Source organism: Rhinolophus hipposideros (assembly GCF_964194185.1).
Source record: "Rhinolophus hipposideros genome assembly, chromosome: 12".
In the NCBI taxonomy this organism is placed as follows: Eukaryota; Metazoa; Chordata; class Mammalia; order Chiroptera; family Rhinolophidae; genus Rhinolophus; species Rhinolophus hipposideros.
The window spans coordinates 20,097,963-20,119,651 of record NC_138058.1 but is presented as its reverse complement, the minus strand read 5'-3'; the positions used below and the strand labels follow the sequence as shown (position 1 = coordinate 20,119,651).

The window sequence follows — 21,689 nt, the reverse complement described above, 5'->3', positions numbered from 1 at the left end:
GCAAACAACCATGGATTAATTTGTAGCTCCTATCAGGTAGCTCCAGGCCAGTCACAGGCAGTGACCTGGGCCTGTACTGGAGCATTCCCCACCCAAGAGGCCCCAGAACCAACACACTTGGAGTTTGACTTCAGACCACAGCAGCGTACTACCATAACTTTTGTTGATTCATGCTCACTCCTTGCAAACTGAGTACTTTCCTTGAACTATATGTGCTAAGCCATAGGGGGCTGGAGAGTGAACATGCAAAGTTTCAAGTTCCTACTAGTCTTTCCCCTTAATAAAACAGAGCAACTAGAGCCATCTGCTTCTTTCACTGAATAGAAATATATAAATGTTCACCACAATAAAACTTTATATTGTTTTGAAGGCATTAGAAAACAAGTCCACTTCTGCTGCTGACTTTGAGTGACTCATGAGTTATTTGGACATCAATTTGATACAGTTGGACTGGGATTTTATATTTATATAAATTTTACATTTATATAAATTATATATTTATAATCCCATTCCAGAGAGATTTTCTAGAATATACAGCAATCAGGCTTTTGCATTACCTATAGCTGGAACAATTGTGGAAAAATGTACCACCTGAAAAAAATCTTGAAATACATTTTAATTTTCACAAAGCAAAATTCCTATTCTGAACCTACATTCACATACATGTGTACTTAAATTCACCTGTGGGCACATGCATACACATAATCAAGAAATCCCAATGATATTTTCAAGACCAATGGTGCAACTGCTGACAAGAATAACTTACAGCAACTCCTACTTGCCCTCAAAAATTAATTGGACCAATATTCCATTCAGTAAATATCTTTGTATAAAATGACATTTACACTCTGCATGAGGCTTAGAAAAGGTAACCAATCACCTACTGAAAATTCCATTAGCAGAAAGCAAATAAGCTGTTCTAAAATTAATGAACCCATCAACTGAGGTGAAGCCTTTCAGAAACCTATCATGTCGGAGAGCAATTAATTAGATATTTTCAGAATTTAACTTATTGCTGATGAATGCTGGAAATAATGGACAGTACTGACAATTTAGACAATTGTCTAAATCAAAGAGAAGTTGGAATTCACAGCATTTGGATGATTTATTATAGGAACAGAAACACTATCAGTGCTTTTCTAGAAACAAGACATTGATAGCACTGTACTTAAGTAACTAAAGAGAATGTGATAACTCCAGTGAACACATCTTTTTTCTTAGTGTCCACTAGGTTAATGTAGCTTAGCAAATAACCATACATGGCAGTTGGTCACAGAATTCCCCTGGTGTTTTCAATCCTTTCTATGCATATATATCAGAAATCTGATTTTTGGTCTTAGGTCTTCTAAATGTCAGGTCCATTCCATTGGTAAATTAAATATCTTAGAAAAAAATATTTCCTCTCTCATGGAGCAGAAGTTAATGGCTTTGCAGCAAATACTCTATTTCTTTTTTTATAAGAAAAAAATCTCTTTCCTCCAGAAGTGAATAAAAATGATTAAGGCCATAGCTTTCGTATTTGGGTTTTAACTTTCATCCTGCTACTCTTGAGGAACTAGGACCAAGTTATTCAACCTCTCCAAAGTTTCATTTTCTTGTGTGAAAAATGAGGGTAAGCACAGCTATCTAATAATGATGATATGGATATGAAATGTGATAATTTATGTAGAACTCTTAGCACAGTTCCAGGCACAAAATTAGTGCTGCATAAATGGTAGCTATAATCAGATGGGCCCCTACACAAATTAGTTTGGCAATTCTCTGGTAACTGAATTTATGCATTCAAGTGCTTTCCTAAATTAGTAATATCTGAATACCTTTTAAAAATAAATATGTTTTCATTACATTTAAGGCTATATAAAGGATACAAAAGGTTGAACATTACTGCTAGCTTGATGTCCTCAAGGGAACATTGTTAAAGGTTAGATTAACTAATAGGTAAGCTATAGAAATGATTCAGAGGAGTCACTTCTCCACAACCTACATATGAAGGCCATATTTATGTATTTATGTCATTCCACAGGAAATTTTTGAGCATCTATTATGGCACTACCAGGCACTAAAGATACTATTATTAGTTATCATTTATTGTGTGATTATATGTACTCACACCATGCTTAAGAATATCCATTCTTTATTTATTTTTTTTTTTTAAATTCTCACACCATCCCAATGAGCTGGTCTGTCTGTTTGAGAGCCCTACCCTTAATCACTATTCCCCACTGATTTTCCTTTCCACAAATCCACTTTCTGGGCTGGCATGGGGACAAATATGCATGGGTATCAAGGAGTCCAGGGGAATATCGTGAGTAGGGAAGAGAGCATCATAACTTTAAAGCATTCATACTCTCTCAGATAATTTCCAGCCTAGGAATCCTACTGTGAATTCCAACCTCATGTTTCCCTTGTTCCACACACCCAGGTTCCCTACTGTGCTTGAGTCACCTAATTTCAAGTACCACCTGCGGACTAGAGCCAGCACTTCTCACAATTTCCTGAGAATACCTACCACTGGAATTTGTCTTAGGCATATTCTGCCCTATGACGAAACATGCTGCTTTCCCTTGATTCTCCCCATTTGTCTTGGATCTATCCTAGCTTTCAGATATGTCATTCCTTTTTCTGCCTAAAATTTAGTTTGGGGTGTTGAGTTATTTTAACCTTCTTATCTAGTATTCTATTTCTATCTAACCCTCAGGTTGCCATCTTCATTTTGATTCTGACCCACCTCTTGCCCTTCCTTCAACTGCAATAGAATCTGATTCACGTCTTCATTCTCCCCTAAGCAACAAAGGTTGATCTATGAAACATAAAGAGAAAAAAAAGCATGAAAAAAGGAAAGCCTTGGATATTATGCACTGTGCTTTAAGTAGTATTTTCTGTGAAGTTCCTTTCCTCTATCTTCTTCCCACTTCAGAAGATGAAATGTGAGGTTAAAGATCAAAATTTCCTTTTATTCTGAATTCTTAACTCCAGCTAAGCCACAAGATCAGACATATGAATGATTTCAAGTTATCTGATGTTTTCCTCCTACTCTTAATCCTGTTTTCTTATTTATTTTATTTTATTAAACTAGTCTAAAAATGTGGTGAGAGAAGGCGACAGCGTGCTGATCTACTTTCTAAAGAATCTGATTCTTAGGGCCATATATATTCAAAATGTTCAGTTAAGAACAGAATTTACCATCACTCTCCTTTTAAAATCTTTCAATGTTTCCTCATTATCTACTTTTGTAATTACCTATTGCTGCACAATAAACTATCCCAAAGTCGGTGGCTTAAAATAACAACATATTATTATTTCCTATGGTTCTGTAACTTAACTGGGTTTACTTATATGGTTTTCCTTGGGGTTTCTTTTGCAGATAGTGACTAGAGTTGGACACATATGAAGGGTCAAATGAACTGATTATATATTGTTCTCCTTTAATTTATTAATGTCACCCCCAGAATTGTTATACATTAATGGTGTCTCATAATAAACTATCCTGACATTCCTGAGATCAACTCTTTTTTCTCTTCATTTATTACATACATCGATGAATTTGATTTGCTTAGTATTTTTGTTCAGAAATTTCATACCTATGTTCTTGAGTCAGATTGAATTTAAGGTTTCTTTCTCAATTGTTGCTTCTTAATTTTTCTCTTTTTTCCAAAACTCCTTTCCCACTATTTTGTGACAAACCTTGAAACAAGCCCAAAGATTATAGACATGAACCACTATCTATCCATCAACAAGAAACAACAATCATCATCTCATGGTCTCTCATTTCATCTACATTACTGTCTTTACTTTGACCCCATTGGTATATTTTGAGGTAAATCTTAAATATAGTTCATCTGTAAGTACTTTATTATGTATTTCCAAATGATGAGAACCCTTTAAATAGTACTATTACAATAACATAATCACACCTAAAAATACTATAATCCCTTAACATGTTCAAATGTTCACTTATAGTCAGTTGTCTCAGACTTATTTTTTTTCCACTTGGTTTGTTCAAATCAGGATCTAAACATGTTTCATACGTTGTATTTGATTGATACATCTCTCAAACGTAAAGAGGGTAATATTTCTATTGCTTCGTCAGGTGGTGGTTGCACATAAAACATCGATCACACATGAAACACACAAAAGCCTTCTCCTAGGTGTAAGTTCTGCAGTGGGGAGAGAGTTCATCTGAATGATGAAACTTTTTATCACAGACAGCTGTGATAAAAAGCCCAGCTACACCTGAAAGGTTTCTCTCTTAAGAGGTGAGAAAACACACATGAAAGAAAAAGTAGGGAATTCTGGGCCAGATGGAGGTGTAGGAAAACACTGTGCTTGCCACTTCCCATGATCATATTAAAATTACGCCTAAATTATAGAACAGTCAGTCTCCAAAACCATCTGAAAATAAGCTAAACAGAATTCTTACAACTAAAGATACAAAGAAGAGGCCACAAAGAGACTGGTAGGAGGGACAGAGATGCAAAGTGGGCTGACACCACCCTCACGGATAGTGGTTGAGCACCAGGAGGGCTATCTCAGCATTGTCTGTACACCCTGAACAGCGAGGGGTCCCAGATCCACACCAGGCTCCCCAGCCTGGAGTACTGGTACCGTGAAGAGAAGTTCCCACCCAACATCTGCCTGTGAAAATCAGTGAAGATTTTGTCCTCTGTCCATCAGGATGAGACAAAAGGCTATCGGAAACCCAGACGGTCTCTTAAAGGGCCTGTGAACAGACTCACGTATTCATAGGCACTCTTCCTGGGCTCTGGCACCAGGACAGCCACTCAGGAGGCACCAGAGACATACAGGGAAAGACTGAATTGTGTGGTCTCAGAGCGAGGCTAAAGGGACAGCTATCATTATTCCTGTGTTGAGCCATCCTCTAGTGTAGCTTACAGGTGGGCTTTATTTTTCCTGTGTGGTGCCCTCCCCCATACGGCCGTATCTGAAATTGCATTGGTCTGGTGAAATCCACTCACTGAACCCTGGCACCCTTCTCCAACCAACTGATGCAGCACCACAAGAGGCACTTTTGGTACCTGAGAAACCAGCCCTGCCCCACATCCTACAGGAAGGTATTTCAGCAGCAAAGAGCCAGCCTTTTCTTGCATGCCCCTTGAGGAATTTTCAACCATTTCCAACCAGTGCTACAGTTCTCCTTGGACAGCTCTAAGTTGTCTGCAGGCACAAGGCAGGCAGTGGCTGGACTTGGTGTATTCTGGGCATTTTAAAGAGTCACCCCAGGCTAAATATTGATACCAAACCTGAATCTGCATTAACCTCATGCACACTCACCTCACTCTGAATACTATCTGGGATGCTACCTCACCCAACTCATTTACTGACTGAGTCTCTTTCAGCATTAGAGACTTACAGGCAGCTGGCATTTAGCATCCGGCCTCAGGGTGCACTGGGCCTTTTGCTAAGCTGCCCCGGGTGTGGTACTGGTGGCAACTAGCCTCAGTGTTCAGTGTGCCTCATCCACATGACTTCAGGTTCAACACAGGCAGTGACCAACCATGGATCACTTTGTAGCTACTACTTGGTAAGGCTGGGCTAATCACAGGCAGCAACTGACCTTGGCCTGCACAGGGGGCCCTCCCAAGAGGCCCCAGAACCAGCACACCCAGTGGTCAGCTTCAGACCACAACAGAGCTCTAGTTGATTAGCACCACAAGTGGCACACCAAAAGGGTGGTCACAACAGGCTCACAAGCCTGCTGGGGCAAATCCCCTCTGTGAGGTCAGTATGGGGATACAGCAGCTCATAAGCTGTGGGTCTGGGCAATTTTCACAGAGAGTCAGACTGAGAGTCAATCCTACTCACTGATGTGTCAACAGCAATCAAGGCTCAACTACAACAGGAGGGTACACACAACACATGCAAGAGACACTCCTGGAGCACATAACACAGGTAATCAGGGAGACTGCACCACTGGACCACACAGGACACCTACTACATAAGGCTACCTGGTGAAGACTGACAGAGATACACTTAATACATACAAATGAACGTAGAGATTCAGCCAAAATGAGGAAACAAGAAAAATGCTCCAAATGATAAAACGGGGGATAATTCAAGAAAACAACTCAATGAAATGCAGGCAAGCAACTTACCAGAGACAGAGTTTAAAACACTGGTTATAAGGATGCTCAAAGAAATTAGTGAAAACTTCAAGAGATAGTAAGCATAAAAAAGGACATAGAAGTCATTAAAAAGAACCAGTCAGAAATAAAGACTACAATAACTTAAATATAGAATACACTAGAAGGAATCAAGAGCCGATTAAATAAAGCAGAAGATCGAATCAGAAGACAAAGTAGTAAAAAACACCCAATCAGAACAACATAAAGAAAAAATAATTTAAAAAATAAAGATAGTTTAAGGGATCTCTTGGAAAACATTAAATATAGCATCATTCACATCATAGGAGCAACAGAAGGAGAAGAGGGAGAAAAAAGGATCGTTAATCTATTTGATGAAATGATGACTTAAATCTTCCCTAACCTGTCAAAGGAAAAAACAAACAAAAACAAGTCTAGAAAGCAAAGAGAGTTCCAAACAAGATGAACCCAAAAAGGCCCACACCAAGACAAGTCATAATTAAAATGCCAGAAGTTAGGGACAAAGAGAGAATCTTAAAAGCAGTTAAAAAATTAAAAAAAAAGCAACTGATTAATTACAAGGGAGCTCCCTTAAGACTCTCAGCTGATTTCTCAACAAAAATTTTGCAGGTCAGAAGGGATTGGCAGGAAATATTCAAAATCATGAAGAGCAAGGCCCTACAACCAAGATTACTGTATCCAACAAAGCTATCATTTAGAATCGAAGGATAAAGAGCTTGCCAGACAAGAAATTGCTAGAGAAATTCATCACCACGAAGACAGTATTATAAGAAATGTAAAAAAGGACTTATTTAAGTAAAAGAAGGGGGAAGATCAAAGAACAAATAACATAAATATAAATAATAAAATGGCAATAACTATGTACTTAGCAATGATCACTTTAAATATAAATGGATTAAATGCTCCAATAAAAAAACATAGAGTAGCTGAATGGATAAGAAAATAAGACCCATACATATGCTGTCTGAAAGAGACCCACTTCAGAACAAAAGACACACACAGACTTAAAATAAAGGTATGGAAAAAGATATTTCATGGAAATGGAAACAAAGCAAAAAAAGCTGGGAAAGCAATCTTTAGATCAGACAAAATAACTTTAAAACAAAGACTATAATAAGAGATAAAGAAGAACAGTACATAACAAGAAAGGGATCAATCCAACAAGAGAATATAACCCTAGTAAACATCTATTTACCCAACATTGGAGCACCTACATATATATACCAAATATTGATTGACATAAAAGGAGAGATTGACAGAAATTCAGTCATAGTAGGGGAAATTAACACCCTCATTGACACCAACGGACAGATCTTCCAGACAGAAAATCAACAAGGACATAGTGGCCTTAAATAACACACTAGATGGATGGCTTTAATTGATGTTTTCAGAGCATTTCACCCTAAAGTAGAAGAATATACATTTCTTTCAAGTACACATGTAACATTTTCTGAGATAGACCACATATTAGGCCACAAAACAGGTCTTGACAAATTTAAAAAGATTGAAATCATATCACGTGTCTTATCTTACCACAATGGTATGAAACTAGGGTATAATATTGCTTTTTTTCTTTAAATTAATTTGCTGGGGAATTGGAGTCATTTGTCCTGCAGTTTCCCACCTTCTTGACTTTGCTGATTGTATTCTTATGTTGTAACATGAAATCTCTCTTCATCCCCCATATTTTCTGGAAATTGGTAGCCTGATACTAATCAGAATTTCTCAAACTGTATGATCTCAAGACACTTTTACTCAAGACATTCTTATTTTTTTCAACTTTTTTTTTTAAATTTCAGGTGTACAAAACTAAAACAATGTAATAAATAGACATGTACACCCCTCACAAAGTGATAATCCCCCTCCCTCAATTTACTACCCCTCTAACATCATATATAGCTGTTACAGTTCCATTTATTATATTCCCTATGTTGTACTCCATACCCTGTGGGAAAAAAAATATATATATATATATATAGTTATAGTTATAGTTATAGTTATAGTTATAGCTGTTATAGTTGACATTCAGTGTTAGTCAGCTTCAGCTTCAGGTGTACACTGCAGTGGTCAGGCATCTACACTGTACATGAAGTGGTCTCCATAATAAGACTACTGTCCACCATATACCCTACCAAAACTTTACAACATTATTAATTATAATCCCAAAGCTATCTTTCGTATCCTTGTGGCAATCTTGTGGTTACAAATTTGTGCTTTCTAATTCCCTCAGCTTCTCACTCCTCCCCACCTCCCTCCCATCTCAACCCTCAGCTTTTCTTCTATATCTCTGAGATTGTTTCAGATTAGTTAGCTCATTTATTCTATTTTTTAGAATCCACATATACGCGAGATCATACGGTATTTGTCTTTCTCCATTTGACTTATTTCACTTAGCATAATGTTCTTTAGGTCCATCCATACCGTTGCAAATGGTAAACTTTTATTCATCTTTATGGCAGGGTAATATTCCATTGTATAAATGTACCATAGTTCCTTAATCCAGTTGTCTACCGATGGGTATTTCTGTGGTTTCTATGTCTTGGCTATAGTGAATAGTGCTGCAATAAAAATAGGGGTGCATATATTTTTTTTCAAATTAGCGTCTTTGACTTTTTTGGATAGATAAAAAAAATGGAATTGCTGGGTCATAAGGCAGTTGCTTTTCCAGTTTTTTATATACCTCCATCCTGATTTCCATAGTGGCACACCAATCTGCAATCCTACCAACAGTGCACGAGGGTTTCCTTTTCTCCACATCCTCACCAGCACTTGTTGTTTGTTGATTTATTGATGCATTTACATACAAAGAATTTCTATTCATATGATATATATATATATATATATATATATATATATATATATATATATATAGTCATTAAAACAGGTTTTTTAAAATATTCATTTACTAACTTGCTTTGAGCATTTCAAAAAACTGTCAACAAAATGCCCATAGCAAAATGACAAGCTTATCACTCAGTCAATTTTTCAAGCAAGAATTCTGTTTCATGAACTGTAGATTAAAACCATTACAAATGCTTTTTCTCAGGACAACCATTATACTTTATTATGAAACTTCCAATTTAGTCATACAGAATATTAAAAGTTTGAGATTTACTAAAAGTAATTATCTTTACTATTTCACCTAGCTCATCAAGGACATTTTTAAGTAAAATTATATATTTTGGCTTCTTCCAAGTGTATTAACATGAAGAACACAGGTTGATGCCACTGTGTTGATTAATGCTGACACACCAGCACTTTTACCAACCTTTGCTCTTGCCCCATCAGTGATAATGTCAACAAAGTACAAAAGGACAAATAAGACTTTTGTATAACTATAAAAATTACAACACACAGTTCCCTGAAAGTGTCTGAAGACCCCCATCAACTACAGATAACAATCTGAGGATGTCCCCTTCAGGTATAAAATTGCCAGTTCAGAATTGAACTGAACTATTTCTCAGTCTTCCTACATTGAGATGGCTGGGGAAGGTCAGGTTGTTAATCTGTTTTTCCTCACAATCATGACTTGACTATTGACTTATAAAGATGCTGCAACCATGAAAAATTGCTCCTTCCCTTGATTTCAGTTCCTACATTTTCCTCAACACATACCTGCTTCTTCACCAGCAATTCCAATTCTTCTACCACAAAATTGTAATTTACTAATTCGTATTTTTTTTTAATCTTAGGAGGTTAAAAAAAATAAACACAGGTACTGAAAATAAAACATTTATATATATGCCGACAGGAGTCAGTTCTTAGCACATAACTCAACAATACAGTTTTGACATTGTATCTATCCAATGCCACAATATTTTATCAACTATGTAACATCAGCATTTGTCCCACAGGGTTACCTTCATCCCTGGAAGTTTCCAGTACAAGGATTACAGGCAAAGGAGGAGAAAGTCGAAACTTCACTTGTTTCTCAGGAAAGTGCTGGCCTGCTAACGGGAAAGAACTAACACCTGAGGTAATTCCCAGCCATCGCCAGGAAGAGTCTACTCCCCAAGGTCAGAAGTTCCTTGAACTAATGCCAAGCCCTTCCTCATGATCCTAGTCCTGATGCCACGTTTCCGTTATTCATTACAGTGCCCTTCCCTCTGATCTTCCTATAAAAGCTTGGTCTTTTCTGACTTGATCAACGATCGCAGATACCTGCAGAACAGGTAAATAGACCCTGAGGGAAGATGAGATACAATATATTTGGGAGAATGTTATAGGAGGATTCTAGTCTTAAGAACATAGGAGCTCAGAGACTAAGCTAAGGAGGTTCTGGGAGTCTCTGGGTGAGTAGAGCGTACAGATTCTCCAGGTATTGGCAGAGCTAGAGAATGGAATGGATGTCACCAAGATCAATTCATTTCTAGGGGACAAAGGAAAAGCAAGAGGGGAACAGAGGATTTTCTACACGCACTCTCTCTGATCACACTTCTTTAATGTTCTCTGATTGCTTCTTCAAGTCAAGGACACGATGCTGTCATCCATGGCCCTCCCCAGCGTGTCCTGGATGCTGCTCTCCTGCCTGATGCTTCTATCTCAGGTGCAAGGTGAGATTTCACTGCCTCTAACACTGGGTTCCCTGTGAATGCTCACGGCCAAGAGGAGGAGGAAGCCTCCTGTGTGATGCATGTAGCAATGGTGAGGTATATCCTCCCACAAGGAAACTGCCTGCGATTCCTCCATCACCACTGCTTCCTCTGGGGTTACTAGTGGTGGGAGGCATCACATTGTCCATTAACAATGAAATGAGATAATTTCCATTTTGTGAGTGGATTCTAATTTACATTAGTAGGATGAAGACAGAAAGCGTGAAGGGTCAGTAATGAGATAACAGGAAGGAGAATGTGGAGAATCCAGTGTGGGAACAGTCTGTGCAGAGTGGGGGAAGTGTCGGACTTTTGAAAAAGGGCAAGGGTAGAAAGAAAAGAGATGGTCCTTCATTTCATGGGGCTGGTTCAAGATCAAGTAATCCTGAAAGTGCTGGCAACAGTAAGAGGTAGTGAACAGTTTGGTGTCCTTTTCACATCTACTGGCCTCATACATATTTCCCTAAGGTTACTTCCCAACACCAACCCCAGCTCTTTATTTCACTCCATCCTTCTCCTTTGTTTCCTTCCAACCCAGGTGAAGACTCTAAGAAGAACCTTGAGTCTCCAAGGAGCAATTGTCCCGCAGGCTCCTATGCTTATCGCTTCCACTGCTATGCCTTGTTTACGACGCCCAAATCCTGGACAGATGCCGATGTGAGTAGTTGTAGTTGCAGTTATGAGAGGGGAAAGTGAAATTGACACCAGAGGGAGAGAACATGGTCTCCATTCTGCAGACTTTTTGAGGGCAAGAATGGTCACACTCATCTTTTGCACAAACACCTCTTCTCACCTACCCAAACCTTGTCCTCCTCAATGACGACATCTGAAGCTCCTCCTCAGTCTCTCACTTCCCAACACAGATTGCCTGCCAGAAGCGACGCTCAGGAAGCCTTGTGTCTGTACTCAGTGCGGGTGAGGCATCCTTCCTGGCCTCTCTTGTCAAGAGCAATTTGAACATCCAATCTAACGTCTGGATTGGGCTCCATGACCCCACACAGGTACAATTGCATCTCTCTGATATCTCTGACACTGCTATGGTTACTCAGACCCACTTCCTGTCTCCTGTGACCTCCCAGAAAATACCTTAGAGTGTTTTGAAGCTCAGAGATTGGAGGGATGTGTGGAGGAAAAGGGAGGGCCTTGAGGTGAGCTGAAGAGATGAGTTTTGTGGAGGATCCTGATCTCCAGTTGAAGTAAATCTGCCTCTTGTCAAGCTTTTTTATACAATTCACTCATAGTGTCTTGTAATCTGTGCTCTGAGCTCCACTGAGTCTATAGATACTATGCTGAGGAATTCAAAATGAAGATAAGAAGCTAAACTGACATTGTCATTAAGGTTCAAAGAATAATCGATTACAAATACACCACCAATTTTCATTCAGCCAGTAGCATAACACAGAGTGGTTGTTGTTAGTTATTATTGGCTTTGGGATTTGCCAATAGGAACAAGGAGGTAGGGACCGTTTCCCAGAGGAGAGTTCTTTGGTAACAGTGGACAAACAGAACAAATTTCATGATGCTGAGAAAGGGATCAGATATCCAGCTGAGGGGGATTGTTCAAGGAGAATCTAATGGCCATTTTTCCTCACCTGGCTCTATTCTCTATAGGGCTATCAGCCGAATGCCGGTGGATGGGAGTGGAGTAATAATGATGTGCTGAATTATGATGCCTGGGAGAGAAATCCTTGCACCATCTCAAACCCTGGCTACTGTGGGAGCCTGTCAAGAAGCTCAGGTAAGAAAGAGGAAAGCAAACTATGGCCAACCTTTCCATCCCCTCATCCTCCATTTCGGGGCCTGACCTCAGGGAATCCTCCTGAGATAGCACATGCAATGAGGATTAGTCTCCTCCCATCCCCTCCCATCTCTTCTTTATGTGAGTCTCCTTCCCCTAGAGTGTGGGCCCTGGTGCAGAAGAGGGAGGGGAATCCAAACACAGAGTCAGGGGTGCCACATCTTTGGGTCACAAGCTCCATCAACCCCATTCACTTTAGCTCTGCTCTCTCTCTGCAGGATATCTGAAATGGAAAGATTATCAATGTCGCGAGAAGTTACCCTATATCTGCAAGTTCGAGGACTAGATGGGGTGAGAGAGAGTGACCAGAATTTGGGATGCAGCTCATCGTCAACATGGGAGCAAGTGAGAAGACCCACCCAACAAGGGACTATTCTCCCCGCAACCTCAAACTTGATCTCTTATTTCTGATTTTCCCACCTCGTCAGTCTCATTCCGGGCTTTTTGTGTTTCATTGTCTGAGGACTCAAAGAATAATAATAAATATTTTTCTCCATACATGCATGCTTTCGTGTTTCAGCCTCATAGCAAGACTGAGGAAGAAGTGGGTATGGGAGGAAATTCAAGTCTTGCTTTTGTTCACTTACATTCAGGCCCCTGGGGAAATGACTACATGTGCTTCCCCACTAGTGTGTATTGGGGAGTACCAGTATGTGTGCTCTGTTTGTGGGGGTTGTGTTGTATACAGAGAAAAACACTCTCTGTTGTGCCCTCCTCCTGATGTTGTTTCATGAGAGGCTTTGTGGGATTGCTGGTAGGCTCTGGTGTTATTACCACAGAACTTCTGAATGTATTTGCATGAAGAATCAATTCTTTTCTTTAATTTGTAATGTAGCTTGTACCACACTGTTTTTTACTAAAGTACAGTAGGATATTTGTTACTTGGACTCTGGTTACAATGCTGAAATGTGGAGTATTGGGGGTTGTCACTCTTCCTAAAGAATAATAATAATAAAAAAAAAAAAACTATTTCAAAACCCACAACTTTTCCTGGACTAATATAATCCTGAAACCTGCAGAGGTCCCAGAATTCATAGAGTTCTTCTCCATTCTGCTAACATGGAGCAGGAGTTGCTAGAGTCATAATCTCTTAGGTACATTATTGATAATTGTCGCAAGCTGCTGAACGCTGAGTTGTGTATTGGCTTTAAAGGGTGTGAAACTCCTGGAGGCTGCAATTTTAGGGAGGTCACCAGGCATCCATGGCTTTTACTTCTGGAAATCCCACCAGATTCTTGTGGTGAACAGAAAAATCACCACTTTGAAATCTGTCCAGATAAAGACACCAAAAGGAAAAAAAAAAACTGCATGTTGTGTCCCTGACAAATATAGACGCAGAACCCTTCAACAAATGTCAGCAAACCAATTTCAACAGAATATTAAAAGCTTCATACAAGGTGACCAAGTGGGATTTATTTCTGGAATGCAAGGGTGATACAGCATATGCAAATCAATCAATGTGTTACACCAAATTGAAAGAATAAAGGACAAAAATCCCATGATCATATCAAGAGACACCAGAAATGCTTCCAGAATCCAAGTCACAACAAAGTGCCTATACTTAACAGAAGGTATTATGCACTCAAAATTTGTCAGGAGGATATGCCTCATGTTAAGTGTTGTTCCCACAAAAGAATAACCCATAAACAAAAAAACAGGACTCAAGGAAACTTTCAGAGGTGATGGATATATTTATTACCTTGGTTGTGGTGATGGTACCATGAGTCTATACATATGTCCAAAACACTAAATTGTGCACATTAATTTTGTGCACTTTTTGTGTACTAATTATACCTCATTAAATCTTGGGGATGGAGAACATTACATTCAGAAACTCTGGGACACTGTGTGCCAGATCTTAGTTTTAATGCCATTGTCCAATAAAAGGAACACGAGCTTCTTGAAGAAATGATTGACCTTCAGACAGAAGAGGTAATATATAAAATGATCCTGGAGCATCTTGTTATGCTATAAATAAAGGAAGTGTTTATTTATAAAACTAAAAACCTATCGATGGGGTTGTTTCAATGGGACACACAAGCTTGCTGACAGAGCTCCCAAAGACCAAAGTTGGAAGTATTTGAGCAATAAAACAAATCAGGCAGTATTGGAGTATAAGTCAAAGTACAATGCAAATACCCATAAGTTAACATTGATAAAATTAATTATGAATATATTAAAGATTAACATTCACATGTTTATTAACCAGAAATGACCAATACTTCCTGCAGGAAGAATTACAAATACTTTATGGAGTTGTTCCACGTTCACAGAGGGGGAGCATAACTTCCCACATTTAAGTGCGGGCTGTACATAGTGAGTTCCTTCCAAAGAGTAAAGCACAGAAAGGGACTGAAAAAAGAATAACTTTTCTGTGGAGAAACCTGACCAACACTACATCAGTCAGGTGACCAAAATCAACAGCAACAGTACTAAGTCCCTTGATGGTATGTACCTTTGCTATAATATGATAAGAGTGACAATGCATCTTTCTGATCTTCCTCTGCGAAATACACAACACCAGCCTAATCATGGCCAGAAGCTCATGAGGATGTCCAAGAGAGGACACAACCTGGAACAGTGTTGCCCAGGTTCTTGTCTTCGCAAGAGAAAGAATTCAAGAGCAAGACAGATGCAAGAAATCAGAGAAAGTTTATTGAGATGAAAGCACACACTTGAGAGGGAAGTGCGGATGAACTCAGAGAGCAAGTCTCACTGAGGAAGGAGTATTTATGCCTCCCAGGGGCAGACTTTCATCACAACCCACTGACATGGCTCATCAGTTTCCTCCCAGTAGCTGGGATCCCCAGTTTTCCTCTCTTTCTTCCTTATTTGGATCCTGCAAAACTGTCATGGTGTCAGATTCATGCTGGGAGTTATAGTAACTCAATGCAAATGGAATCATTGTGAGGTTATAATTTAATGCCTTGGAGGCAGTCCAGAGCTCTCCTTCTCTTGACACAGCTGATACCATATTTCCCTCTTTCCTAATATTTGTCATTTCTTATTTTTCTCTAATTGAAACTACTCCCCCTCCATTTGGGGAATAACGCAGATATACCTTTGTGTTAGATCAATATCTGAATTCTCAATAACTTCCTCCTTCGGAGTCCATACTCCTGTTGGGTTGCTCACAGCTCAAAGGCATCTTGCCTGAGATAGGACACAGGTTTCATTTAGGTTGGCTTAGCTAGATTCTGATATGCATTCTAACTCAATGAAGCAAAATGGGATGTTTCTGGAAGGACGTGGATTTACCTCAATGCACCCAAGATTAGGGCATCGAGCTGACTCTCATGAAGTCCCAGGAAAAGAAAGAACAAGTCAGAAAGTGAGATGACTCTCTCCTCCCTTTCCTCTCTTTATTTCACTGGGTTTTGTTCATACTCTTTCAACTTATCAGTGTCCTTGCCCTTAGGGTACAGACGAGGTGTTCAAACATGGCTAACTCATTAGAGTAGTAGAGTTCTACCAAACTTTTCAGTCCAGTGACTCAAAAGATTATATTCTCACTGAACTAATTCATTTTCACGAGAATATATGATTATTCTCGCAAGGACTGGGTGTTCACCATAGTTCCATCAACTCGGGCAAGATGTTTGATTCACATAGTATTTTTATGGGAGCTATGCTAACCTCTTAAGTAGGACCTGCGGATGAAACCCAGTACTTAGAAAAAGGGGTAGGAATGGACCCCCACAGAATTCTACTGCAGTGAACAAGAGTTAACTCTCTCAGGTTCTCATTCTGATCTTGGCTAGTTTTCTGACGTAGATTCCTTTACTTGGCTACTGACCTGTTAGCCCAGGGACCATATCTGCTTCTGACTTAGTACTGTCCTCCAGACTTCCAGCAGTTTTCCAGTTGGCTATTTGCTCACGACCCTCATTGTATTTGTCCAGTTTTCATTGGGTTTCAGAACAACGACGTCTGAGAATAAAGTTCGCGAATTAATCCTAGAAAAGAGCTCCATAACGTATTGCTGAATATCACTATGGTCACCTTCCAAGTACTCCACTAGGGAAACTATGCACTGAGCTGTGCCTAGTCCACCCTTCAAAGCAATTTTGGAACTCTTTTTCTGGAATGTTCTGAGAGCTGTCTTCGTATTACCTTTGATGTCCTGAATGTCATCAAAATGTCTTCCTTTCAATATTTTCTTTATCTTCGGGTAAAGAAAGAAGTTTGGGGCCAGATGAGGTGAGTAGGGAGGGTTTTCCAATACAGTTATTTGTTTACTGGCTGAAAACTACCACACAGACAGTGTCTGTGAGCTGGTGCACTGTCGTGATGTCAGAGCCATGAATTGTTGGCAAAAAGTTCTGGTCGTCTTTTTCACTCAGCCTTTTTAGCACTTCCAAATAGTAAACTTGGTTAACTGTGTGTCCAGTTGGTACAAATTCATGATGAATAATCCCTCCGATATCTAAAAGGTTAGCAACATTTTTGTACCATGTTTGTGAACTTAATTGTCAATCCTTGTGCACCTGTGTGTGCGTATGTGTTTGTGTGTGTATTTCTAGATATTAAAACTGGATTTTTAAAATATTATTTACTAACTCGCTTTGATCATTTTCCAAAAAATGTCAACAAAATTCCAATATGTGAATAACAAGCTTACATCTCAGTCAATTTTTCAAGTAAAAATTGCGTTCCATGAAAACTGCAGATGAAAACCATTATAAATGCTTTTTCTCAGGATAACCATTATATTTTATTATGCAGACTTCCAATTTAGTTATACAGAATATTAAAAGATTTAAGACTTACTAAAATTAATTATCTTTACTGTTTCATCAAGCTCATCAAGGGCATTCTGAAGTGAGATTACACTTTTTTGTTTCTCGAAAGTGTGTTAATATTAAGAACGCAGGGTGATGTGATTGAGTTGATTAATATTGATTACCCCAAACTTTTGGCGACCTTTGCTCTTGCCCCATCAGTGCAAATGTCAACACAGCATAAAAAGACAAATAACACTTTGCTATAATTATGAAAATTACAACAATATGGTTCCCTGAAAGTGTCTTAAAGACCCCCATTGAATAAAGATCACAATCTGAGAATGCCACTATGAAGTATCAAATTGCCAATTCAAAATTGACCTGAATGAGAAACTATTTCTCAGTCTTCCCATAGGGAAGGCGAATTTCTTCATCTGTTGTTCCTTACAATCCTGGCTTGACTATTGATTTTAAGAATGCTGCAACAGCAACCCTGAACCATTGCTCCTTTCCTTGGTTTCAGTTATTATATTTTCCTCAACAAATACTTGCTTCTCACCAATAATTCCCATTCTTATACCCACCCCACTTTTACTTTGTTTTTATTTAATTTTAAGAGGTTTAAAGAAACAAAGACATGTATTGAAAAATTAAAACATTTATACATATGCCGGCAGGAGTGAGTTCTTAGACGATAGCTCAAAAATACAGTTTTGACATTGTATCTATCCAATGCCACAATATTTTATCAACTATGTAACATCAGAATTTGTCCCACAGGACTACCTTCATCCCTGAAAGTTTCCAATACAAGGATTCCCGGCATGGGAGGAGAAAGTCCAAACTTCACTTGTTTCTCAGGAAAGTGCTGGCCTGCTAACGGGAAAGAACTAACACCTGAGGTAATTCCCAGCCATCGCCAGGAAGAGTCTACTCCCCAAGGTCAGAAGTTCCTTGAACTAATGCCAAGCCCTTCCTCATGATCCCAGTACTGATGCCACGTTTCTGTTATTCATTACAGTGCCCTTCCCTCTGATCTTCCTATAAAAGCTTGGTCTTTTCTGACTTGATCAACGATCGCAGATACCTGCAGAACAGGTAAATAGACCCTGAGGGAAGATGAGATACAATATATTCGGGAGAATGTTATAGGAGGATTCTAGTCTTAAGAACATAGGAGCTCAGAGACTAAGCTAAGGAGATACTGGGAGTCTCTGGGTGAGTAGAGCGTACAGATTCTCCAGGTATTGGCAGAGCTAGAGAATGGGATGGATGTCACCAAGATCAATTCATTCCTAGGGGACAAAGGAAAAGCAAGAGGGGAACAGAGGATTCTCTGCATGCACTCTCTCTGATCACACTTCTTTAATGATCTCTGATTGCTTCTTCAAGTCAAGGACATGATGCTGCCATCCATGGCCCTCCCCAGCGTATCCTGGATGCTGCTCTCCTGCCTGATGCTTCTATCTCAGGTGCAAGGTGAGATTTCACTGCCTCTAACACTGGGTTCCCTGTGAATGCTCACTGCCAAGAGGAGGAGGAAGCCTCCTGTGTGATGCATGTGGCAATGGTGAGGTATATCCTCCCACAAGGAAACTGCCTGCGATTCCTCCATCACCACTGCTTCCTCTGGGGTTACTAGTGGTGGGAGGCATCACATTGTCCATTAACAATGAAATGAGATAATTTCCATTTTGTGAGTGGATTCTAATTTACATTAGTAGGATGAAGACAGAAAGCATGAAGGGTCAGTAATGAGATAACAGGAAGGAGAATGTGGAGAATCCAGTGTGGGAACAGTCTGTGCAGAGTGGGGGAAGTGTCGGACTTTTGAAAAAGGGCAAGGGTAGAAAGAAAAGAGATGGTCCTTCATTTCATGGGGCTGGTTCAAGATCAAGTAATCCTGAAAGTGCTGGCAACAGTAAGAGGTAGTGAACAGTTTGGTGTCCTTTTCACATCTACTGGCCTCATACATATTTCCCTAAGGTTACTTCCCAACACCAACCCCAGCTCTTTATTTCACTCCATCCTTCTCCTTTGTTTCCTTCCAACCCAGGTGAAGACTCTAAGAAGTACCTTGAGTCTCCAAGGAGCAATTGTCCCGCAGGCTCCTATGCTTATCGCTTCCACTGCTATGCCTTGTTTACGACGCCCAAATCCTGGACAGATGCTGATGTGAGTAGTTGCACTTGCAGTTAGGAGAGGGGAGAGTACAACTGAGACCAGAGGGAGAGAATGTGGTCTCCATTCTGTAGACTTTTTGAGGGCAAGAATGGTCACACTCATCTTTTGCACAAACACCTCTTCTCACCTACCCAAACCTTGTCCTCCCCAATGACATCTGAAGCTCCTCCTCAGTCTCTCGCTTCCCTACACAGATTGCCTGCCAGAAGCGACGCTCAGGAAGCCTTGTGTCTGTACTCAGTGCGGGTGAGGCATCCTTCCTGGCCTCCCTTGTCAAGAGCAATTTGAACATCCAATCTAACGTCTGGATTGGGCTCCATGACCCCACACAGGTACAATTGCATCTCTCTGATATCTCTGACGCTGCTATGGCTACTCAGACCCACTTCCTGTCTCCTGTGACCTCCCAGGAAATACCTTAGAGTGTTTTGGAGCTCAGAGAATGGAGGGGATGTGTGGGGGAAAAGGGAGGGCCTTGGGTTGAGCTGAAGAGATGAGTTTTGTGGAGGATCCTTATCTCCAGTTGAAGTTAATCTGCCTCTTGTCAAGCGTTTTTACACAATTCACTCATAGTGCCTTGTAATCTGTGCTCTAAGCTTCATTGGGTCTATACTGTACTATTCTGTGCTGAGGAATTCAAAATGAAGATAAGAAGCTAAACTGACATTGTCATTAAGGTTCAAAGAATAATCGATTACAAATGCACCACCAATTTTCATTCAGCCAGTAGCATAACACAGAGTGGTTGTTCTTAGTGATTATTGGTTTTGGGATTTGCCAATAGGAACAAGGAGGTAGGGACAGTTTCCCAGAGAAGAGTTCTGTGGCAACAACTAGAAGAGCAGAACAAATTTCATGATGCTGAGAAAGGGATCAGATATGCAGCTGAGGGGATTGTTCAAGGAGAATCTAATGGCCATTTTTCCTCACCTGGCTCCATTCTCTATAGGGCTATCAGCCGAATGCCGGTGGATGGGAGTGGAGTAATGATGATGTGCTGAATTACGATGCCTGGGAGAGAAATCCTTCCACCATCTCAAACCCTGGCTACTGTGGGAGCCTGTCAAGAAGCTCAGGTAAGAAAGAGGAAAGCAAACTATGGCCAACCTTTCCATCCCCTCATCCTCCATTTCGGGGCCTGACCTCAGGGAATCCTCCTGAGGTAGGAAATGCAATGTAGGTTAGTCTCCTCCCATCCCCTCCCATCTCTTCTTTATGTGAGTCTCCTTCCCCTAGAGTGTGGGCTCTGGCGCAGAAGAGGGAGGGGCTTTGAATCCAAACCCAGAGTCAGGGATTCCACTCCTTTGGGACACAAGCTCCATCAACCCCATTCACTTTAGCTCTTCTCTCTCTCCGCAGGATATCTGAAATGGAAAGATTATCAATGTCGCGAGAAGTTACCCTATATCTGCAAGTTCGAGGACTAGATGGGATGAGAGAGAGTGACCAGAATTTGGGATGTAGCTCATCGTCAACATGGGAGCAAGTGAGAAGACCCACTCAGCAAGAAACTATTCTCCCCGGAACCTTGAACCTGATCTCTTATTTCTGATTTTCCCACCTCGTCAGTCTCATTTCGGGCTTTTTGTGTTTCATTGTCTGAGGATTCAAAGAATATTAATAAATATTTTACTTTTTACTCCATACATGTGTGCTTTCGTGTTTCAGCCTTATAGCAAGACTGAGGAAGAAGTGGGTATGGGAGGAAATTCAAGTCTTGCTTTTGTTCACTTACATTCAGGCCCCTGGGGAAATGACTACATGTGCTTCCCCACTAGTGTGTATTGGGGAGTACCAGTATGTATGCTCTGTTTGTGGGGGTTGTGTTGTATACAGAGAAAAACACTCTCTGTTGTGCCCTTTTCCTGATGTTGTTTCATGAGAGTCTTTGTGGGATTGCTGGTAGGCTCTGGTGTTATTACCACAGAACTTCTGAATGTATTTGCATGAAGAATCAATTCTTTTCTTTAATTTGTAATGTAGCTTGTACCACACTGTTTTTTACTAAAGTACAGTAGGATATTAATTATTTGGACTCCGGTTACGATGCTGAAATGTGGAGTATTGGGGGTTGTCACTCTTCCTAAAGAATAATAATAATAATAATAATAATAATAATAATAATAATAATAAACTATTTCAAAACCCACAACTTTTCCTGGACTAATATAATCCTGAAACCTGCAGACTCCAGAAGGCTGCAGAATTCATAGAGTTCTTCTCCATTCTGCTAACATGGAGCAGGAGTAGCTAGAGTCATAATCTCTTA

General features: G+C 39.9%; 2 protein-coding genes across 2 annotated transcripts; both read left to right on the top strand.

The window, feature by feature from the left end:
- Positions 1–10,599: 10,599 nt before the first annotated feature.
- LOC308505860 (lithostathine-like) lies at positions 10,600–12,798 on the top strand (the record flags this gene model as incomplete). Its single annotated transcript, XM_081068623.1, has 5 exons — positions 10,600–10,675; positions 11,253–11,371; positions 11,578–11,715; positions 12,326–12,452; positions 12,731–12,798. The coding sequence occupies 5 exons, from the start codon at positions 10,600–10,602 to the stop codon at positions 12,796–12,798; spliced, it is 528 nt and encodes a 175-aa protein (XP_080924749.1).
- A 5,838-nt stretch (positions 12,799–18,636) lies between these two features.
- Positions 18,637–20,847, top strand: LOC308505929 (lithostathine-like; the record flags this gene model as incomplete). The annotated part of the gene is made up of 5 exons (XM_081068755.1): positions 18,637–18,715; positions 19,293–19,411; positions 19,615–19,752; positions 20,370–20,496; positions 20,780–20,847. 5 exons carry the CDS (start codon positions 18,637–18,639, stop codon positions 20,845–20,847), a joined length of 531 nt encoding a protein of 176 aa, XP_080924881.1.
- Between the last annotated feature and the right edge of the window lie 842 nt (positions 20,848–21,689).